The 17,661-nt window shown below is 31.7% G+C and overlaps 1 protein-coding gene across 7 annotated transcripts in view; it reads left to right on the top strand.

Moving 5' to 3' along the window:
- The window catches only part of Bap170 (Brahma associated protein 170kD), a 112,561-nt gene that overhangs the window by 82,005 nt on the left and 12,895 nt on the right, over positions 1–17,661 (top strand). For 5 of the 7 annotated variants that reach the window (XM_087411373.1, XM_011054254.2, XM_011054253.2 and 2 more), the window contains exons 5-9: positions 9,534–10,018; positions 14,951–15,465; positions 15,887–16,281; positions 16,379–16,598; positions 16,693–17,098. In XM_087411373.1, coding sequence (XP_087267499.1) covers positions 9,534–10,018; positions 14,951–15,465; positions 15,887–16,281; positions 16,379–16,598; positions 16,693–17,098 — 2,021 coding nt within the window. The remainder of the gene's footprint in view (positions 1–9,533; positions 10,019–14,950; positions 15,466–15,886; positions 16,282–16,378; positions 16,599–16,692; positions 17,099–17,661) is intronic. The other 2 variants (XM_011054256.2, XM_011054255.2) reach the window with 1 other exon arrangement.

Raw genomic sequence — 17,661 nt, 5'->3', positions numbered from 1 at the left:
GCGATACAAAAACCCTAACAATCTAATAAATAGATAATGGCTACAACATAAATAAAATATGGAATACCATTCTCTCGAAGACCGATTTCATCATCTCTTTCTCCCCACTCACAATTCTTTTCTCCCTCCCCCCCCTCCCTCCACTTTACAGGTAGCGTAATATAAAAAGAACGGCCTGGAGGAACAGCTCAGTATCCGGCTGCTCCTCGCCCTGATGAAGTAGACTGCAAAGTTCACGAAACGTTGGCATTTCAAGAATAGATATCTGGACACGGAGAAAATCCGCGAAACACATAATCTTTATATATGAACCCGTGGAAGCCTCAAGAATGTTATCAAATATTAACGATGTTACTATTGTTCCCGGTTTCTTCTACGTACGTTTCAGCTGTTTTAGTGTAAGACTTTAGTTTTTTTAAAATTATGTTCGAATCATGATAATACAATCAGAGGAAAAGCAGATTGATATGAGAGTAGTATAGCGTGAACAAAATAAAATATTACACAATCATTCTGATTGTAAGTAAAAATATAAATTATTATTATTTAATATACTACGTTTCAACTCTTTGAAGTCATCCTCAGTTTACATTGGTGATAATTAAGATGTTATCAATGTTAGTTTCTTTTTAAAGATAAAATTGGCTGAAACACGTATTGCTTATTGTGCTCGTACATAATAAATTTCTATAAAGACATCACGCAATGGGAAAAAGAGTCAACAATTTGGAAAGTGTTTACGCCTGAAGTGAGGGTATAATTTAAACTGCGAAAAAAACTTTTATCCGGTTAACGGTGAGAAAATTGCCATGAAATGTTTCATAAATTATTATTATAGAATATGTTAGACAAGGGCGGAGAGAAAAAAATAATACATTTTCATACGGCGAAGAGAGAGCTCTCTTTTGTTCATCGTGCTTACGTAAAAACAACACTCCCTTTATTACACCATGGAACAAGGTGTTCAACTTGAAATCGATACTCGCTACTTCGCAGCATCGTTGACGAGCCATGATTTTATTAACGAGCTTCTGGCTCCTTTGGAATTACCCTCCCCCCTTTCTCGCTGTCTTCACTCGCGCTTCACCTTTCATCGTGCTTACTGATTCCCGGTTTGTGTCCTCCCTCCCCTCTCATTTCCGGCGAAACTCGACACTTCTCCTGGGACGCGATATTGATCGCGGTTTTGCGGCTGAAAAGATTACTGCGATTCGCGATAACGTTGCGCTGTGTATACATAGTCCGTATGTTCTGTTCGCGTTCGCGCGGAATTCTCGATATTCCGTGTTATAAATTTCTGCCCGGACGAAGTAAACTAATTCGCTCTCGAGTCGTATTATATGAGCATGCGTGATTAATATTTCAGAAAATCAATTATTGTCCCCGATCTTTTCAAAGGAAGACGCTTATTAATATTTCACTGTTAAATCTATAATATTAAATTGGACCTAATTTAAGTTGCCACTCTTACTCAATATATTGTTATTTTATATTAAAGACTTACTTAGAATTTTAAACGATTAAATTTGAAACTGTACGTAATAGTGTCAACTGATTTTAGTATAAAACAACGATATATTGAGTAGCAGTGGTGACTTAAATTAAGTTAAATTTGACACTTTATATGGATTTAATAGTGTTGACATATTTTATAGTGTCCACATATTTTCATTTTTTTTTTAAGTGGATGTTTCTTAAAAGAACATATTTATCTCAAAAAATTAAAATTAAAAAAATAACGCGAGTCAACAAATTTTTATCCTTTTTTATATCACGGATGTGAATAATAATTTTCGATGTATCTTTGCTTACTAGTACGAATCCGTTACTTAAATTTAATTATTATTAGGTGTTGGAATTAATTCGTAGCGTTTTACAAGTGATGGGAAGTACTTTCATTAATGTATTTTTTAATGCTCATGTGAAATAAATAACATTCTTTCATTAAAAACGCTACGAATTAATTCCAACACCTAATATAATTTAATTATTAAGTTGATGCGTTTTTAAGAAAAATGGCGTCAAAAATGCAAAACACGATGATTTTGAAGATATTCATGACCAGCAGCAAATTTTTTAAAATTTTTATTATGTGAAATTATCAATTTTTAGCTTTTGAACAACGGATTCGTGTATAACAGACAAAAATACATCAGAAATAATTATTCATACTTGTATTGCAAAATGATGTTGGACAGTGATATCATTACCTAATTATTATTTAATTTTTATATTCAAATTTTTTAAACTTACAATTAGTGTATCATGTAAACTAGAACTAAGATTCAATTTTTATTGATATATTCGTTATCAGTACTATAAAATTAATAACAATTGGTTGTTTTGATGAATGATATTAGGTGTACAAATAAGTTTCCGCCGTTTTTTAATCAAAAATTAAGCATTTATTGTGAAAGAACGATACATAATGTTTTATTGATGTAAGTCAAAATGTAAGTGCAAATTCTTTTTGCGTTTGGCACGAATCTTCATTCAATAATGCTTCCAATTCCGCGTCTTCGTACACTTTTGACCTTCCGCTACGTTCTTTGTCTTCGACGTCAAATTCACCGTTCTTAAATTTTTGAAACCATTCACGATAATTTCTCTCACTTAAGGCAGCTTCACCATATGCTTCTATAAGCAATCGATGAGCCTCAGCTGCATATTTCTTCAAATTAAAGAAGTAAATCAAAAGTTCCCGCAAATGACGCTTATTCGGCTCAAAACTCGATATTTTCGTTCAAAAAAAAATATATGATGCTGATACAAAATCGCTAGTATTTCAAGGTTATGTTGTTGACAGATGTCCAATGACTTTACGATATAATGTTTTACATCAGACAATTTTAACCATAGCTTGCTAGTCTTTTGTCAAACGGCGGAAACTTATTTGTACATCTAATACAATTTCAGTATTGACCAATGTAATATGTCTATTAAACTAGTACAGTTACTTCAACACAATCAAATGCGACCTATATTTTTTTGCTCATTGTTTAAGAAAAAAAATTCGATCAACAGTGTAGTAGAGCTGCTGGCTCTACAAGAGTATAAAGTATATTACAGCAATTAATTTTTCAAAAATATATACTTCATTTTTCATTTGCTGTTTTTTTTTCTTTGTGACTGTGTTAATTTTAATCTTAAGCTAGCACAGCCATGGGTTTTAACGAATCGATTGGAGTAGAAAGATCGGAAATAAAGTAAAAAAATAGCAAAAAAATGTGGTATAGAATTTATTAACCTAAGATAAAATTAAATTATTGTAAAATTCTAAGTTTAAACTTTACTTCTTTAAAAATTATGACAGAATTTAAAACATACAACATTTTAAAGAAGCAATGCAAATATTTTTTTTTTATTTTGCAATGAGCAATTTGCAGAAAACTTAATGGACATTGTTAAAAAGAAAAAAACTTAACTTTTCAAAAGTCAAAATATGTATTAATGTGTGTGCGATGAATATTTAGTGAATCATTTTTAATTAAAATTAATTAAAATGATAATTAGAGCATACAGTATTTTAATGAAATGATTAAATCTCAATAAACAATGTGCAAAACAAAGATATAATCCATTATTTCCCGTATTTCATTTATTTTTTAATTCATCGCGTATCAGTAGTTATACATTCCACTTAACACTATGGTCGCTATAAGTCGTATTATATTGTATTATTTATATTTGCAACTTGTTTAAGTTAAATAATTCTTTCATTTATTGTTTGTATTATAATCATAACCTCTCTAAACAAAAGTACACGTAATATCCGATACAAAATATATGTACCCAATTTATACATGACAAGAGTATACGGCGTATGTACACAAATGTCTTCTTATCCATTTCAAGCCTTCTTATTTTCTCACATTTTTTCATTTTTTCTTATGCTTTCTGATCTTCGACACACATGCAATTTTGAATCGGTAGTTATTTATGTCATGTGTATATTAACAAAGTGAGATTATAATACGCTACTATAAATATTACGAAAAACTTCATATTATATTTATTTTCCATTATATTTTATTATACTAATAATTTTATTGTTTGTAAAATAAAATATTTTAATTATTTTTTTACTTTTATTTAAAGAATCTTCCAAGTTTTAGCCAGGAAAATTTTTCAAAAAGTGTTCGGGAAAACCGGGAGTCAGGGAAATTTTTTTTGCTTTTTCGCTAACAACTCTGACAGTGTAATTCATTCCAATAAAAAAATTATTTAAGACAGAATATAGAAATAGGTTAATAAATATGAGGGATGGACAAACACAAATAGTGTGAGATATTATCACTGTAATGAATTATATATTCGAAGGCTCCAATATTTAACAAATATTTTAAGGAAAAATTGCCAATGATAATTTTTCCTTAGTATGATATCGATAAACTATAAAGATTATTATTTTCGTTTATCGTATTTCGTCGGATATTTAAACTAATAAGGAAGTCGCTATAATAAAATTGAATAAAAAACATTGGCTTATTAGTATTAAATTCTTAATAAGAAATTAATTAAATTAATGATGTCTTTTTTTACTTTTGACAACTTTTATTTTATTGAATTGTGATGCCTATTATATAAAGTAATCTAGAATTTTTCGTTATTTCACTTGAAGAGGACACAATAATGATGTCAAAACGTCTGTAATTCATATTACTGATTCATGATGATTTTCAGAATAATATATATGATTTTTATTTTCACACAAAATACTTTGTGTTGGCTGACATGGCAAGCTTTGCTTAATATATTATCGCTTGTTTATTCCTGGTTTTTTTCGATGATCAAAAAGTTACGAGAAGTGCTTTTGCTCATTGAACGATAAATTATGTGGGGAACGTTATTTTTCGCTCGTGAAAAACTTTTGTAATTTAAAGAAAATCAGAATTAATTACTGGAATAGTTAGCTCCAATGTTTCAATACGATATGTTTCCGCTGGAACATGTTGGCTATTCGTAGAAAACTATTTTTGGTTGAGAGTACAACCTACTTGTGATACATCGGAAATCGGAATTGATCACCCAAAGGATTGGTCACTGAGATAATTTTTGTACAAGGGCTAGGTAATCCAAACGAAATTTTGGATAATCCAAGGTAATTTTTGATTATATAGAAATGTTAAGATAGAGACATGGACGTATATAATAAGATCCAGCATTAACTATATATATATATAGGATGTTTCTGAAATAACGCCCACTAACCATATAGTGCTATTTCTAATAAAAAACTGAATCGGAAAGTCCTCTACCATTTTGCAATTTTCACAATAGTTAATGAGATATTAATTTCTAAAGGTTGCCGAATAAATCAATAAAATCGATATACAGGACAATTTTAAGGTATTTTTTAGTGTTCTTTGTGAAACATTTTGAAGATGTTTCTTAAAGAACTCTTAAAGATCTTAAAAATTGTTTTATATGTCGATTTTAGATATTTTGCTCAGTGGGTAACTAAAAAAAAATATTGAGAAAATTGCAAAATGGTAGAGGACTTTTCGATTCAGTTTTTTATTAGGAAAACTGTATATGATTAGTGGGTTTCAGAAACATCCTGTATACTTGGATTTGGCAGAACGATGCGAGAGACAAAATATCGGGACAATCTATCCTTCTCTGCGCGCGCATTTTGAGTAAACTTACTTTGATAATACTCAAGAATTCTACCTTCCTCATCGATTTTAACAAAATTAGGCTCATTTGATGCATTTTTGCACGAAGTGAACAAATGTGGCAAGAAAAGTGACGCTCTGCCTTGTAGACCGAGATATTAATCATTGAAGTTAATGGCTATATATAGGTTAGAAAATCTGGCATCTTACATCGATGACATAAAAACATGAGAACATGTAAGTGAAGCTAATAGAATAAAAATTTCCTTTAATTTTATCATAATCGGTGAGAAAGATGGAATTCTTAAGTATTATCCTTACTTTTATATCTTATTTTATTTTTTTCAGTAATATAAATGTCAAGATGTGCACGCACAGAGAAGGATAGGTTGCCTCTCGCACCGTTCTGCTAAACCCAGCATATTACTATAGAAAAATATATGGATGCTGCTCTATCTTATATGTCTATGGGCAGAAATATAAAAAAAATCAATAGTTTATGAGATATTTTATATTTTATTTCAACAAAAAAATATGCAAAATAGATAATTTTTTTAAAAAAGAAAACAATGTGTTTTCTTTCCACTAATTGATTCATCTCATTATTCTGTTTATAAAAATATTAAAGTACGATTATCAAAGTAAGATTATCAAAAAATTATAGTTTACGAAAAATTAATATTTAACATTTTATGTCAATATATGTCGGAATAAAGTATAAAATATCTCATAAATTATTGGTTTTTTATATCTCTACCCTAATACTTTTATATGCAAAATAATTAGAGGAGTATATTACGTAAAAAAATTATACAATTCTATTTACAAAAGTGGAGGTGACCTTCATATCTTTTTGGCGCCTACACCTACAAGAAAGACGATGACCAATATACGTCTCCCTTGAAACCGTTCCATTTTCATCTGAAACATTTTTTCCTATCTCCAAAATTGTGGGTGTTATTTGGGTGGCCTTACATGACTCACCCCATATATATATATTATATATATATATTTTATTATCTGAGGTGTTCCCAGATTAAACCGCTAAAACTTAAAATATGAATTCAGAATCTCAAAATAAACAAACATTTTCCTCTGGTATGCAAACGCTTCGTTAGAGATATTTACTTCTGAAGTTATGTAGAACTGAGAATGAATAATGTCGAAATAAGGTCTATCCTTTTTATTACTTTACAATAATAAAAATTTAATTATTAAATATTTTGTTCAAAATGATGGCCTTTAGCCTGGAGACAGGCATTACATCTATCGATGAGAGAACGAGAACTTACTGACATTGTGCGTCTCTGTAATTTCTTCGCATGCTTGCACAATTTTTTGTTTTTAATGATTGAAGGTCATTAACAGGTATTGCATACACTTTTTGCTTTGCAGAGTACCCCATACAAAAAAATCTAATGGTGTTAAATCCAGTGAACGCGGAGGCCAAGCACGACTGATCCATCTTCCTAGAAAATGAATATTAAGCCAATGTCGAGGACCTCTACCATAGTGAGCAGGACAGTCATCCAATTGAAACCAGAAATTCATTCTGGTATTCAAAGGAATGTTTTCCAAAAGATTATAAAGTTTATAAGTGCGAAAAATCCGTTCGCATTCAAGCGAGCTGGTAGAAAATTGGGATCTAATTAAAATATTGTCCATTATACTTTATTAACTATATTAACCCTACATTACATTGAAAATCATGGAAATGTTATTTGTGGATTCTCATATGATCAAACATGACTTTCTTTGATTGAGAATATCTTGCCTGGTAAATATGGCCTCATCTGTCCACAAAATGTTTTATGAAAATTGTGAATCGTTATCTATTTGGTTTAAAAACCAATCGCAAAATGTTCTCCTGCGTGGCATATCAGCAATAAATGCTGGATATCCAGTAATAAATGCTGGACACGTTGAAGGTGGTATGGATGACATTCATTGGCTGAAAATATTTTCCATATGACTGTACATATATGTATACATGTATACATATATGTATATGTACATATATTTTTTAAATGTGAAATTTGAAATATAACTATTTGATGGATATATTATGAGAAATTAATTTGATTTGAATTAATAATTTTGTTTGAACATAATAAACTCAATATCTTTTTAATAATAAAACAATGTAAATGGAAAGAGAAAAACTTCTGAAGTTAACATATTTTTTAAAATTCAATATAATTCGTATATTTTGACCCTTCCTTAAAGAATTGTATATACTGATATTGCTATAGATATAAGTTTATGTTTAAAAATCTGGCGTCTCTTTAAAAGTGCTGAATAACATTTCAAATATTTTATTGAATAGTATAATATTAGAACTCAATGGAAATAAATAAGTTATGACTGATTTCTGTACAACGGAAACGAAAAATAGGCATCCCACATCTTTGGAATCCTATTTTCTAAAGTTTTTAATCGCTTTTTTTGAAACTTGTTGAAAACTTTCCGGAACTCTTTAGGGAAGAGCCAGAACTCTGCCAATTATATTCTGAAAATAGAGCGCCAATTTCACGTCGAGATGGATGGGGCAGAGGGTACTCGTTCGACAATATCGTCGTGATGCTAGCCTCTGCTTTCTTGTTGCATCAACCAGCCATGACCTGCATCAATGAGCAGGTCGTCAAGCACTGTAGGATTGGATTGGCTGCATGACAATTCCAACAGTGACGATTGTTGGAGATATGCGCTTGTTCTCGCAACGGAGAAAAGCCTGTCCGCGGGGAAAAAGATATTCTAATCACTACGCTTGGAACAGAAATTGCGTCCAATGTATCAATTCGCCGATAAGATACAACCGAGTCAATTGTTTTTTTTTTGTTATAGTTTCAACTACAAAAAAAAGAGCAAGGAGTACAAATTAATATTAAAAAGCTCAATATTAAAAAGTGTAACTTGTTTTTTTTGTTTTTCTTTTGTTGCAAATTCTATTTACAAAAAATTTTATCAATTTCGTTAAATTTTGTAGTTTTAGTATTTTCATATATTCCCTTAGGAATATTTCAAAAATAACATTTTACAAAAGCGCGGCGCGACACTTTTTTTTAAGAGAAAGTAGTTTTTGTAGAATTGTGTTCTTTTAGTATTTGGGTGTATATTGTACTTTATGTATATTTGTTAAAATATCTTCGTTAGATGTATTATATGTTTGCAGTATAGTTGCCAAAAGGTATTTAAACAAATATGTATAAATTATATATTTGAATCGTCCGATGTTAACGTCGACTTTATGAGATAACATGCATTTTGAAAGACGCGGTTGATTTTAATTAGCAAGATAATAACTGTGTATTTCAATTATTTTAATTGAACCGTCGCGGCAAATTTATTGTATGCTGTACACTTACTGTCGGACCGTTTTACCATGGACACGACGTGTAAACGTTTGCACGACGACCTTCACAACCATTCACCCAAAGTAAACCTATGATATCCATTAATATTAATATAATCATAACGAAAATAGAATTAATATAATGCGATGTATTATTGAATATGTATTCCGTAATGATGATTTCTTACATTCCGAAAATTATCATTATAACCAGTTGATATTTTTGATTGTTTAAATTTTTTATTGCCGTATTACATTAATGAATGTAGGCATTGTACACGTTTTATTAAAAAAAATATATATAATTATAACAATTTTTAGAGATTTTTTTTATCGAGAAAATTTCTACAAAATATATTGACGTTATATAATAATTGTTTTAAATCAAGTCAACTTTTTAAAGGAGATTAAGAGAGATATTTCTTTTCTTTCTCTACTCATAAAATCTTCTAGGAAGAGATTGGCTTTATGAATAATATTTGAATAAGTAGAATTGGTTCAAGTAAAATTAATTTTTTTCTCTACGTATAGAATAAATCCATTTCGTTCGTCTTTGCTTTTAGAATCACTGCGTGATTACAATGGACTTTCGTCGGATCTTTACAAATCCTCGAATTATGACAAACTTGCGTTGTCACTCCTGTCACCGCTGCCGAACGAGCAGGACTTCGCCATCAATGTCTGCACCCTTCTGTCGAATGAGGGCAAACACACCTTGCGGCTCGACAAGTATCCTCGTTTGGTGAACATCCTCTTGGCGCACGCCGGTGTCTTTGATTCTCCTGGCACGCGGCAACTCTTCATCGAGGTGTACTCGCGTATTCGTAACTATTCCATTAATTCCTTCTGGTCGGACGTACTCGATTCCCAGGATGTGATAGACCTCACGGACGAGAGGACCTTCATGAAAAAGCCGCCCACCAATAGTCTGCCGACGTTTTCTAGGCGAAAAACTGTTGAGAAGGAGAAGCAGAGCAAACAAGACGTTATTGCATTGACAACAGAGAACGAGGAACCGACGAATGAGGTGCCGAATGATGTCGAAGTGGTGAGAAATATGCATACTTTTGCCTATATGTATACATACAGAGTGTTCCATTTATCTCTCACATTGAAATCTCTCGAAAAGTATAAAAGATACGCAAAAATGTTTCGAATGAAAAGAACGGTTTCGAAAGGGATCTATTTTGGTCATCTTGTTTTTTTGGGGAAAGGGGAGGGGGGGGGGTAAAAGCGCTAAAAAAAATATGAGAGTTACCTTCATTTTTTAAATGGAATTGTATGATTCTTTTAATATGATATTTCTGTAATTAGCATATAAAAGTATTACGGTAGAAATATAAAAACATAACATAGTTTACGAGATATTTTATACTTTATTCTGATACACATATTGATATGAAATATTAAATATTTCATGAACTATTTTCGATTGATAATCGTAATTTAAACTTTTATGAACAGAATAATAAGGTGAATCAATTAGTATATAGAAAACACATAGTTGCTTATTTAAAAATTCATTTATTTCGTTTTTTTTTAAAGCAATTATATATTTTGTTTACATCAATTGATTCATATCGTTATTCTGTTCATTAAAATATTAAGGTATGATTATAAAAAAATTAATAGTTTACGATATATTTAATATTTCATGTCAATATTTGTATAGAATAAAATATTAAAAAATATAAAATAATATAAAATAATATTAAAAAATATAAAAATATCTCGTAAACTATCGATTTTTTGATATTTTTTTATATAATACTTTTATATGCAGGGATAAATTAAAGAAATCATATTAAATAAAAAAATTATATAATTTCATTTTAAAAAGTTGTGGTGACCCTCATATCTTTTCGATGTCTCTATACAGAAAAAGAACAGAATACATCCTCCTCGAAACTGTTCCACTTTTATCTGAAATATTTTTCCTTTTATACTTTTCGAGATATTTCGATGCAAAGGTTAAATAAGACACACTGCGTATGTGTATACATGTACACACACACACACACACACACACACACACACACACACACACACACACACACACACACACACACACACAAAAGACTGTCAAGGAAAAAAAATTTTTTTAATCGGCTACTTAGTCGCAAAAGTTTTCATTTCATGCCAAAAGAACACTTCTAAATTTTTATTAAAAAATATTAAAATTTAGAGGTCGTTAGTGAACGATTTTTAAACCAAAGTATCGATTTTCCTTAATATATTATATGTTTGATTTCATGCAAAAATGAAATCCGGATTTCAAATGGTACTGTATATGTTTTTTAATTGCTGAACACGATGCAATAATTTATTTAATCCTACGATATACGCTTAAGAAATATATCTCGAATAATGTAAAAAAAAAAGATCAAATTTCGAGTTCAAGGTTGATTTTAGCAAGTTTCCTAATTTGCTTCCCAAGCATTCAAATAGGTCTTTACTCCCCTCAAATTGTAGGTCTGTTCACCCAGAACAAGATCCAATTGGAATTTTGCCGGGACTTTCTCCTACAAAGCCTTTAAAACTTGCATTTTACTGGATTATAAGATGTTTTTAAGGATAGAAAAAATTTGTTATCCTTAAAAAAAAGTTCTAAAGTATATCGATTTATGATTTTGACATCTCCGAATCAAATGTCTCAATTTATCGATAAAAACTCTTTATTATTATAGAAAATGAAATGAATATCTAATACAAAAAAACATGATTTAATAAATTGAAATAAATTATATATTATATATTATATATTATATATATATATATATATATATATATATATATGTAGTAGATTTTTTATTATGTATTCATTTCGTTTCCTAATAAAGAATTTTTTATTATCAAATTGAGGCATTTGATTTGATGTTAAAAACCAAAGCGATATACTTCAGAATTTGTAAAAAAATTTTTTCTGTCCTTAAAAATGATTTACAATCCAGTTAAATGCAACTTTTAAAGACCTTGTAAAAGGTCCCGGAAAAATTCCAACTGGATCTTGTTCTGAGTGAACAGATCTACAATTTTTGAGAGGAGTAACGACTCATTTGACCGTTTGGAACCTTGCTAAAATCGACTTTGAACTTGAAATTTGGTCATTTTTTCACATTAATCGGGCTGTATTTCTTAATAAGGCGTATATCGTAGAGTTAAATGAATTATTGTATTGAGTTCAGCGACCAAAAAAACATACAATACCACTTTTCTGGTTTAAGCCATTTTTGCATCAAATCAAACATGTATTAAGGAAAATCGAAACTTTGATTTAAAAATCGTTTACTAATGGCCTCTAATATTTTTTGATAAAAATTTAGGGGTGGTTTTTTGACATAAAATGGAAACTTTTGAGCTAAGTGGCCGATTAAAAAAAAATTTTTTTTTTCTTGACAATTTATATTGACAAATTATATTTGTATAGTACGCACACGCACATGCCACAGTGACATGAGTCGTGAAATTGACAATGACGTCTTGCATAATAAAAAGATTTAGGTTCATATCCTAGTTAGAGTGTTATTTTTTTGGAAATATCTTGCAACAGTTTAAGATGCGTCTTAGCATCATTATTATTAAATTGATTATTAATTTAAATCGTAATATTACTATTCCAGCTTCAGAACTGTATTCCAAGCCTGACAAATGTATACATGTATTGTGTATATTTACTTTATAAATATATATATTTTATATATATATGTATGTATGTATAATCAGCATGTAGTTTACATGAACTGAAATCAAGATATTTACTATTTGAAAAAACATTGAAAAACTGAATGAAAATGCTGAATGAAATTTTTAAGGGATGACATTTTTTTTCTCGAAAATCGCTGAGACTTTTATGGAATTTTATTGCTATTCAGGGAAATTTTTGAAATTTTATATTTATAAATTGAAAGAACTCCGCACAAATCTTATGGATTTTTATTCACATTGAATTTCGATGGAATTGGCTGAAAATGTATTATGTTATAGATCTTATCGTCCTGATAACTTTTTAAAACAGGATAATACTAATATTATTTTCAACGAGGTGTAAGAAGTGCATTCTTACGTCTTTAATTACATTTACGTATATTTTTTAATGAAAAGTCATAAGGATAATATTGACTTATCACAAATCGGAATGCTTGATTATTGTGAGTCCCCTTGCTTCTCGCCAATCGAGATGCGTGTTTATTGAGAATTCTTCTCGCAAATTGTGGTGCTTGATTCGTAAAACCCGGACCACGGAGATCGACTCGTGAAAATCCAATATAAAGATAGTTCTAACAATAGAGGAGGTGATAGAAAGACCGCGCTCGAGATTATTATACATCTTTGACTGGCGGGAATAATCTCGCATATTGTAACACAAGTAAACACGTTTGAATCCGACCGAACATCCAAGAGAACATCCAGCAAGTGTGCTAAATTTCACAACAATCAAACATTCCGATTTGTGAGAGGCAATCGAGTCAATACTATCCTTATAACTTTTTACTTAAAAATATATCTAGAAAGTGCAAATAATGACGTAGGAGTATACCATATCTACGTTGAAAATAAAATCAGTTAAATGTTAATTAAATGTAAAATAAAATATTGTAGAATTAGCTAGTTTTGAAATGTTACCCTTCATAGAAATCAAATGATTCATTATAGAGAATCATGTCTGTGAAGACTTTTTATCTGGACAAGATCTACAATGTATCAAATTTTCTGCCAATTTCACCGAAATTCAATTTCAATAAGATTTGTGCGAGCTCCATTTATCTCTTTCAGAAAACATTACTTCTTTAATCAATATTTTCTTGATAATACAAAATGTCAATATCGATTAATAATAAGTATAGCATTCGCGTACATTTACGTATATTCTCGTGTGTCTCGCGAGTTTAAAAAAAATCACGATGACAGTAGATAGTACAATAGAACAGAGTAGTTTACCTAATAGTATATTGTAGTAGGTCTTCTTCTCTATCTTATACAACAAAAAAAAATCAGGGCCAATGAGAGGATGTCTATTCCATACGGTTTATGGAAACAAAAAAGATTAGATATAGTTTGTGGAATTCTTGTTTTCTGAAAAAAAAATGTGTTTCTCAACAAATTTATTTAAACAACATATCACGTAAACGTTTAATAACTGTTGTACGATCAACATTTAATTTTCTGGCAAGTTCTGATGTGGATTGTGCTGGATTTTCATCCAATAATGCTCGCAAATCTACATTTTCCAGCTTTTATCGTTAACATTGAAATCACCACTTTTGAATCGATAGAACTAATATTTACACGTCTTAATTGATGAAGCAATATCACCATAAGTTTCTATCAGAGTTCCATGATGACTTTCAGCCATCGTTTTCTTTTGATTAAAAAACAAAAGTAATGTCGAAAACGCTCTTTAGGAAGCTTCATTTTTTAAATGATATAATAAATATGATCTTTACTGCGTTTATTGTTAGTAAACGATTAAATATCATGGAGTAATATTAAAACATTAAGAAATAATAGCTGTGATTGGAATGTCTTCGCTTTAACACTGACATTAACATTATCTCTTACAAAACCCTCAAAACTAAATTACATTCCTAATATTAATGAAACAAATATGCTCTTGTTTTAGTAAAATATTTATTTGATTAATACTGTCATCGAATTAACAAAATTAGTTTTATTAACAAGATTAGTTTGCTGTCGGCTAAATTATGCTGTTAATACAACATAATTTTTTTGTGCACCAATTTATAGTATATAGTTCATTTTTGTGTTACTTTTAAAGTTGCATTTAAAAATTTTCTAATTTTACTTGCAATTTTAAATAACAAGTCCTCTAGTTTCGAAAACTTTTTACAAAATTTTAGTAAATAGTGTAAAAACCGAACTTAATCTAGAGCCTCTTCATTATCAATGACTAATATGAACTCTAAGAAATTTGATTTTTTCCTTGTTCTCACCCAAACACCATTTGTTATGTATATTGCAGATACTTCCCGATTGTCCACGGCTAGATTTACTTGTTTTGCACTCGGACGAGAATCTGAAAGATCAGAATCAGAATTCTATCAAGTTCGAAGAGGAAGACAAGGATCTGTTTTGCGTCGGCCGGACATTAGGTACACAGGATCCGTACGGGCAACGCGTGCTGCAAATCGCTTCGATCCTACGGAATCTTAGCTTTACGCCGGAGAACGCGACGGTATTAGGCAGGAACCGGTGTTTCCTGCGATTCGTGCTGCTGTGCGTGAGAGCGAGATGGAGCAATTTGCATCAGCTCGGCTTCGACATACTAGGGAACATAGCGAACGAAGTTATTTTAAAGGAAGCCGGCGAGAGGATAACGAACGTTGTTCTAACGTGTGTGGCCAAGGGAATTGAGTCCCAGGACAGGTTTATTGTTATATCCTGTTTGGAGGTGCTCAACAAGATTAGTCAGCAAGACAGTAACGAAGAAATTGTCACATTTGGTCTGGCAGACAATGTATATGAACTTATATGCAGGCAAGTGTATATTATATGTATATGTATATGTATATTTATATAATCTTTTCATTCGGCAGTGTATTGCAGAAATCAATTAATTTTGAGAAATTTCTGTTAATTAAAACAAAAAATGTAGTTCCTAATGAAAAAGATCGTAATCGAATATTTTGTGACATTTTTTCATATAAAATCAAATTACATGTATAAAAGATGTTTCATTAAAAATAAAAGTTTGTGTTATGTTAAAAGCAAATTTTTTATTTCAATCTAAAACTCAATAAGAAAAAAAACTGTTGTGTACAAATAATTGTAATATTTAGTAATTTTCTGAAAACTTATACAATTACGATATCTTTTATCAGTACTATTGATAACGTGAGTATTTTTAACGCGCTGCGTCGTTGCAAAGCGTGCGAAATTTCATTGTGTCTGCTTGCAGATTTCTAGCTCTAAGTGACATAGCCCTCTTAGTGTATACTTTGGAGTGTCTGTACGCTTTAACGTCGCTGGGTGAGAGACCATGCACGAGCGTCGCGCGGGTCCGCGGTGCTATCGATACGTTGGTCGCCCTCGTCACTGTGGAGGCGCAGAGCTACGGTCCGAAGGCTTGTATTCTCATGCGAGTTGTTGAGACGGTGTCAACAGTAACAGCACAGCAGAACAACACAGGTCAAAGTTCTGTCCCCGCCTCTCCTGCTACACCAGCCACAACGACTGCATCCGCATCCACTCCGTCTACGCCGGCAACGATTACCACGACACCAGCACCCGCCAGTCCAGCGTCTTCTCGACCTACGACTCCCGCCGCGACCTCGACCAAGTCGACAACGCACAGTACGTGATTGAAATTTCTTTTCGCTTCTTGTTTAATAATGAAGTCGCATATTCTTCTTTTTTCTACATTTCTGTTTCTTCACTGTTTCTTATTTAGAAGTGGTGGAGACAGCTAACGCGATTCAACAACAAAATGCGCATCAGCAGATTATTCAAGAGAACGAACAGTTCGCTTTAGGCTGGGTGAAAGCGACTTTTGAACTCACACCCGGTGTACGCATTGAACAGGAGGAATTGTATAAAAAGTATCTTGGGTGCTGCACGAAGATCGGTAGACGAGGCGTGATAGCACCACTGCATTTTCCCAGATGCGTCAGGTGATTACTTCGAGACATAAATCATCATCACAATCCTTGTTGTCCCATTAAAATACACGTTTGTTTTAATAAACGCTGTATTATCTGTAAACAGATCTGTTTTCGGCAATATTGTGGGGCCGAATCCGTTGAAGGGCGAAAATACCGGTACCCAGTATTACGAAGGCATCCGAGTACGGGCCACACCCGCGCCGATCACTTATCCGAGCCAAACTACCGCTGCTGTCGCGACTAATACACCACCGATTCCAGCAGTCAACACTACTCCAGTAAAGGTGCTTCCCGTTCAACAGCGTACAGTCAAGAATATAAGTCCCGCACCCGATAGCACGGCCGTTCCCCAGGTCGATAGTCCCGCCGCGTCGTCCGGGACGCAAACGACCTCCACTCCCGCGTCTCCCATCCTCAAGGCCCAATTGTCCGCACCGCCGAAACCCCCGTCCAACAACACCTCGAGCCAGTCCCAAAATCCAGTGACCAAGGTTGATTCTAAAAGTCAGGTGGGTCCGAATCCTAGTTCTCTCTCTATACCATTCTCTGCCATTCTCGTTTATGACCTTGGTTCTCACTTTGGTTGTATTGTAGCTTCGTAACTGCTATTCTTACTGTTGGTTTTCCCTTTTAACACGAGCTAGAGATACTTCCTTGTAACACAGAGGTGAGAGAGTTCTTTTTGCATGTCTCGTAAATCCTCAATTTAGCGTTCTGTGATCGTCGAAAGAGTAGATGAGGGAGATAAGTAGATAAGTAAAGTAATTATAAGAGCAATGTTTGTTTTATTGGTTTTTTTTTGCGAAAAATTTCAGTTTATTTGACAAATTATTTATAATATTATTATATAAAATTTTATGTAGGATGAAATACTACATATTTTCTATTCGTAATCATTGCTGCGGTTATGGAAAATATCGACCAGAATTATTTCCAAGGAATCAATACATTGTCTGTGATTTACGCTTGTCAAACGCTTCTTCCGACTACGTAAACAGTAGCTACGCTATAATATACAAGATATATCGCAGCATGTGCTCATGTAAACGCTTGAACTATACTTTCCGATGCT

This window comes from Acromyrmex echinatior, chromosome 11 (genome assembly GCF_024713525.1).
Source record: "Acromyrmex echinatior isolate Ae372 chromosome 11, ASM2471352v2, whole genome shotgun sequence".
NCBI classification, from domain to species: Eukaryota; Metazoa; Arthropoda; class Insecta; order Hymenoptera; family Formicidae; genus Acromyrmex; species Acromyrmex echinatior.
This window is presented reverse-complemented; position numbering and strand designations above follow the sequence as displayed.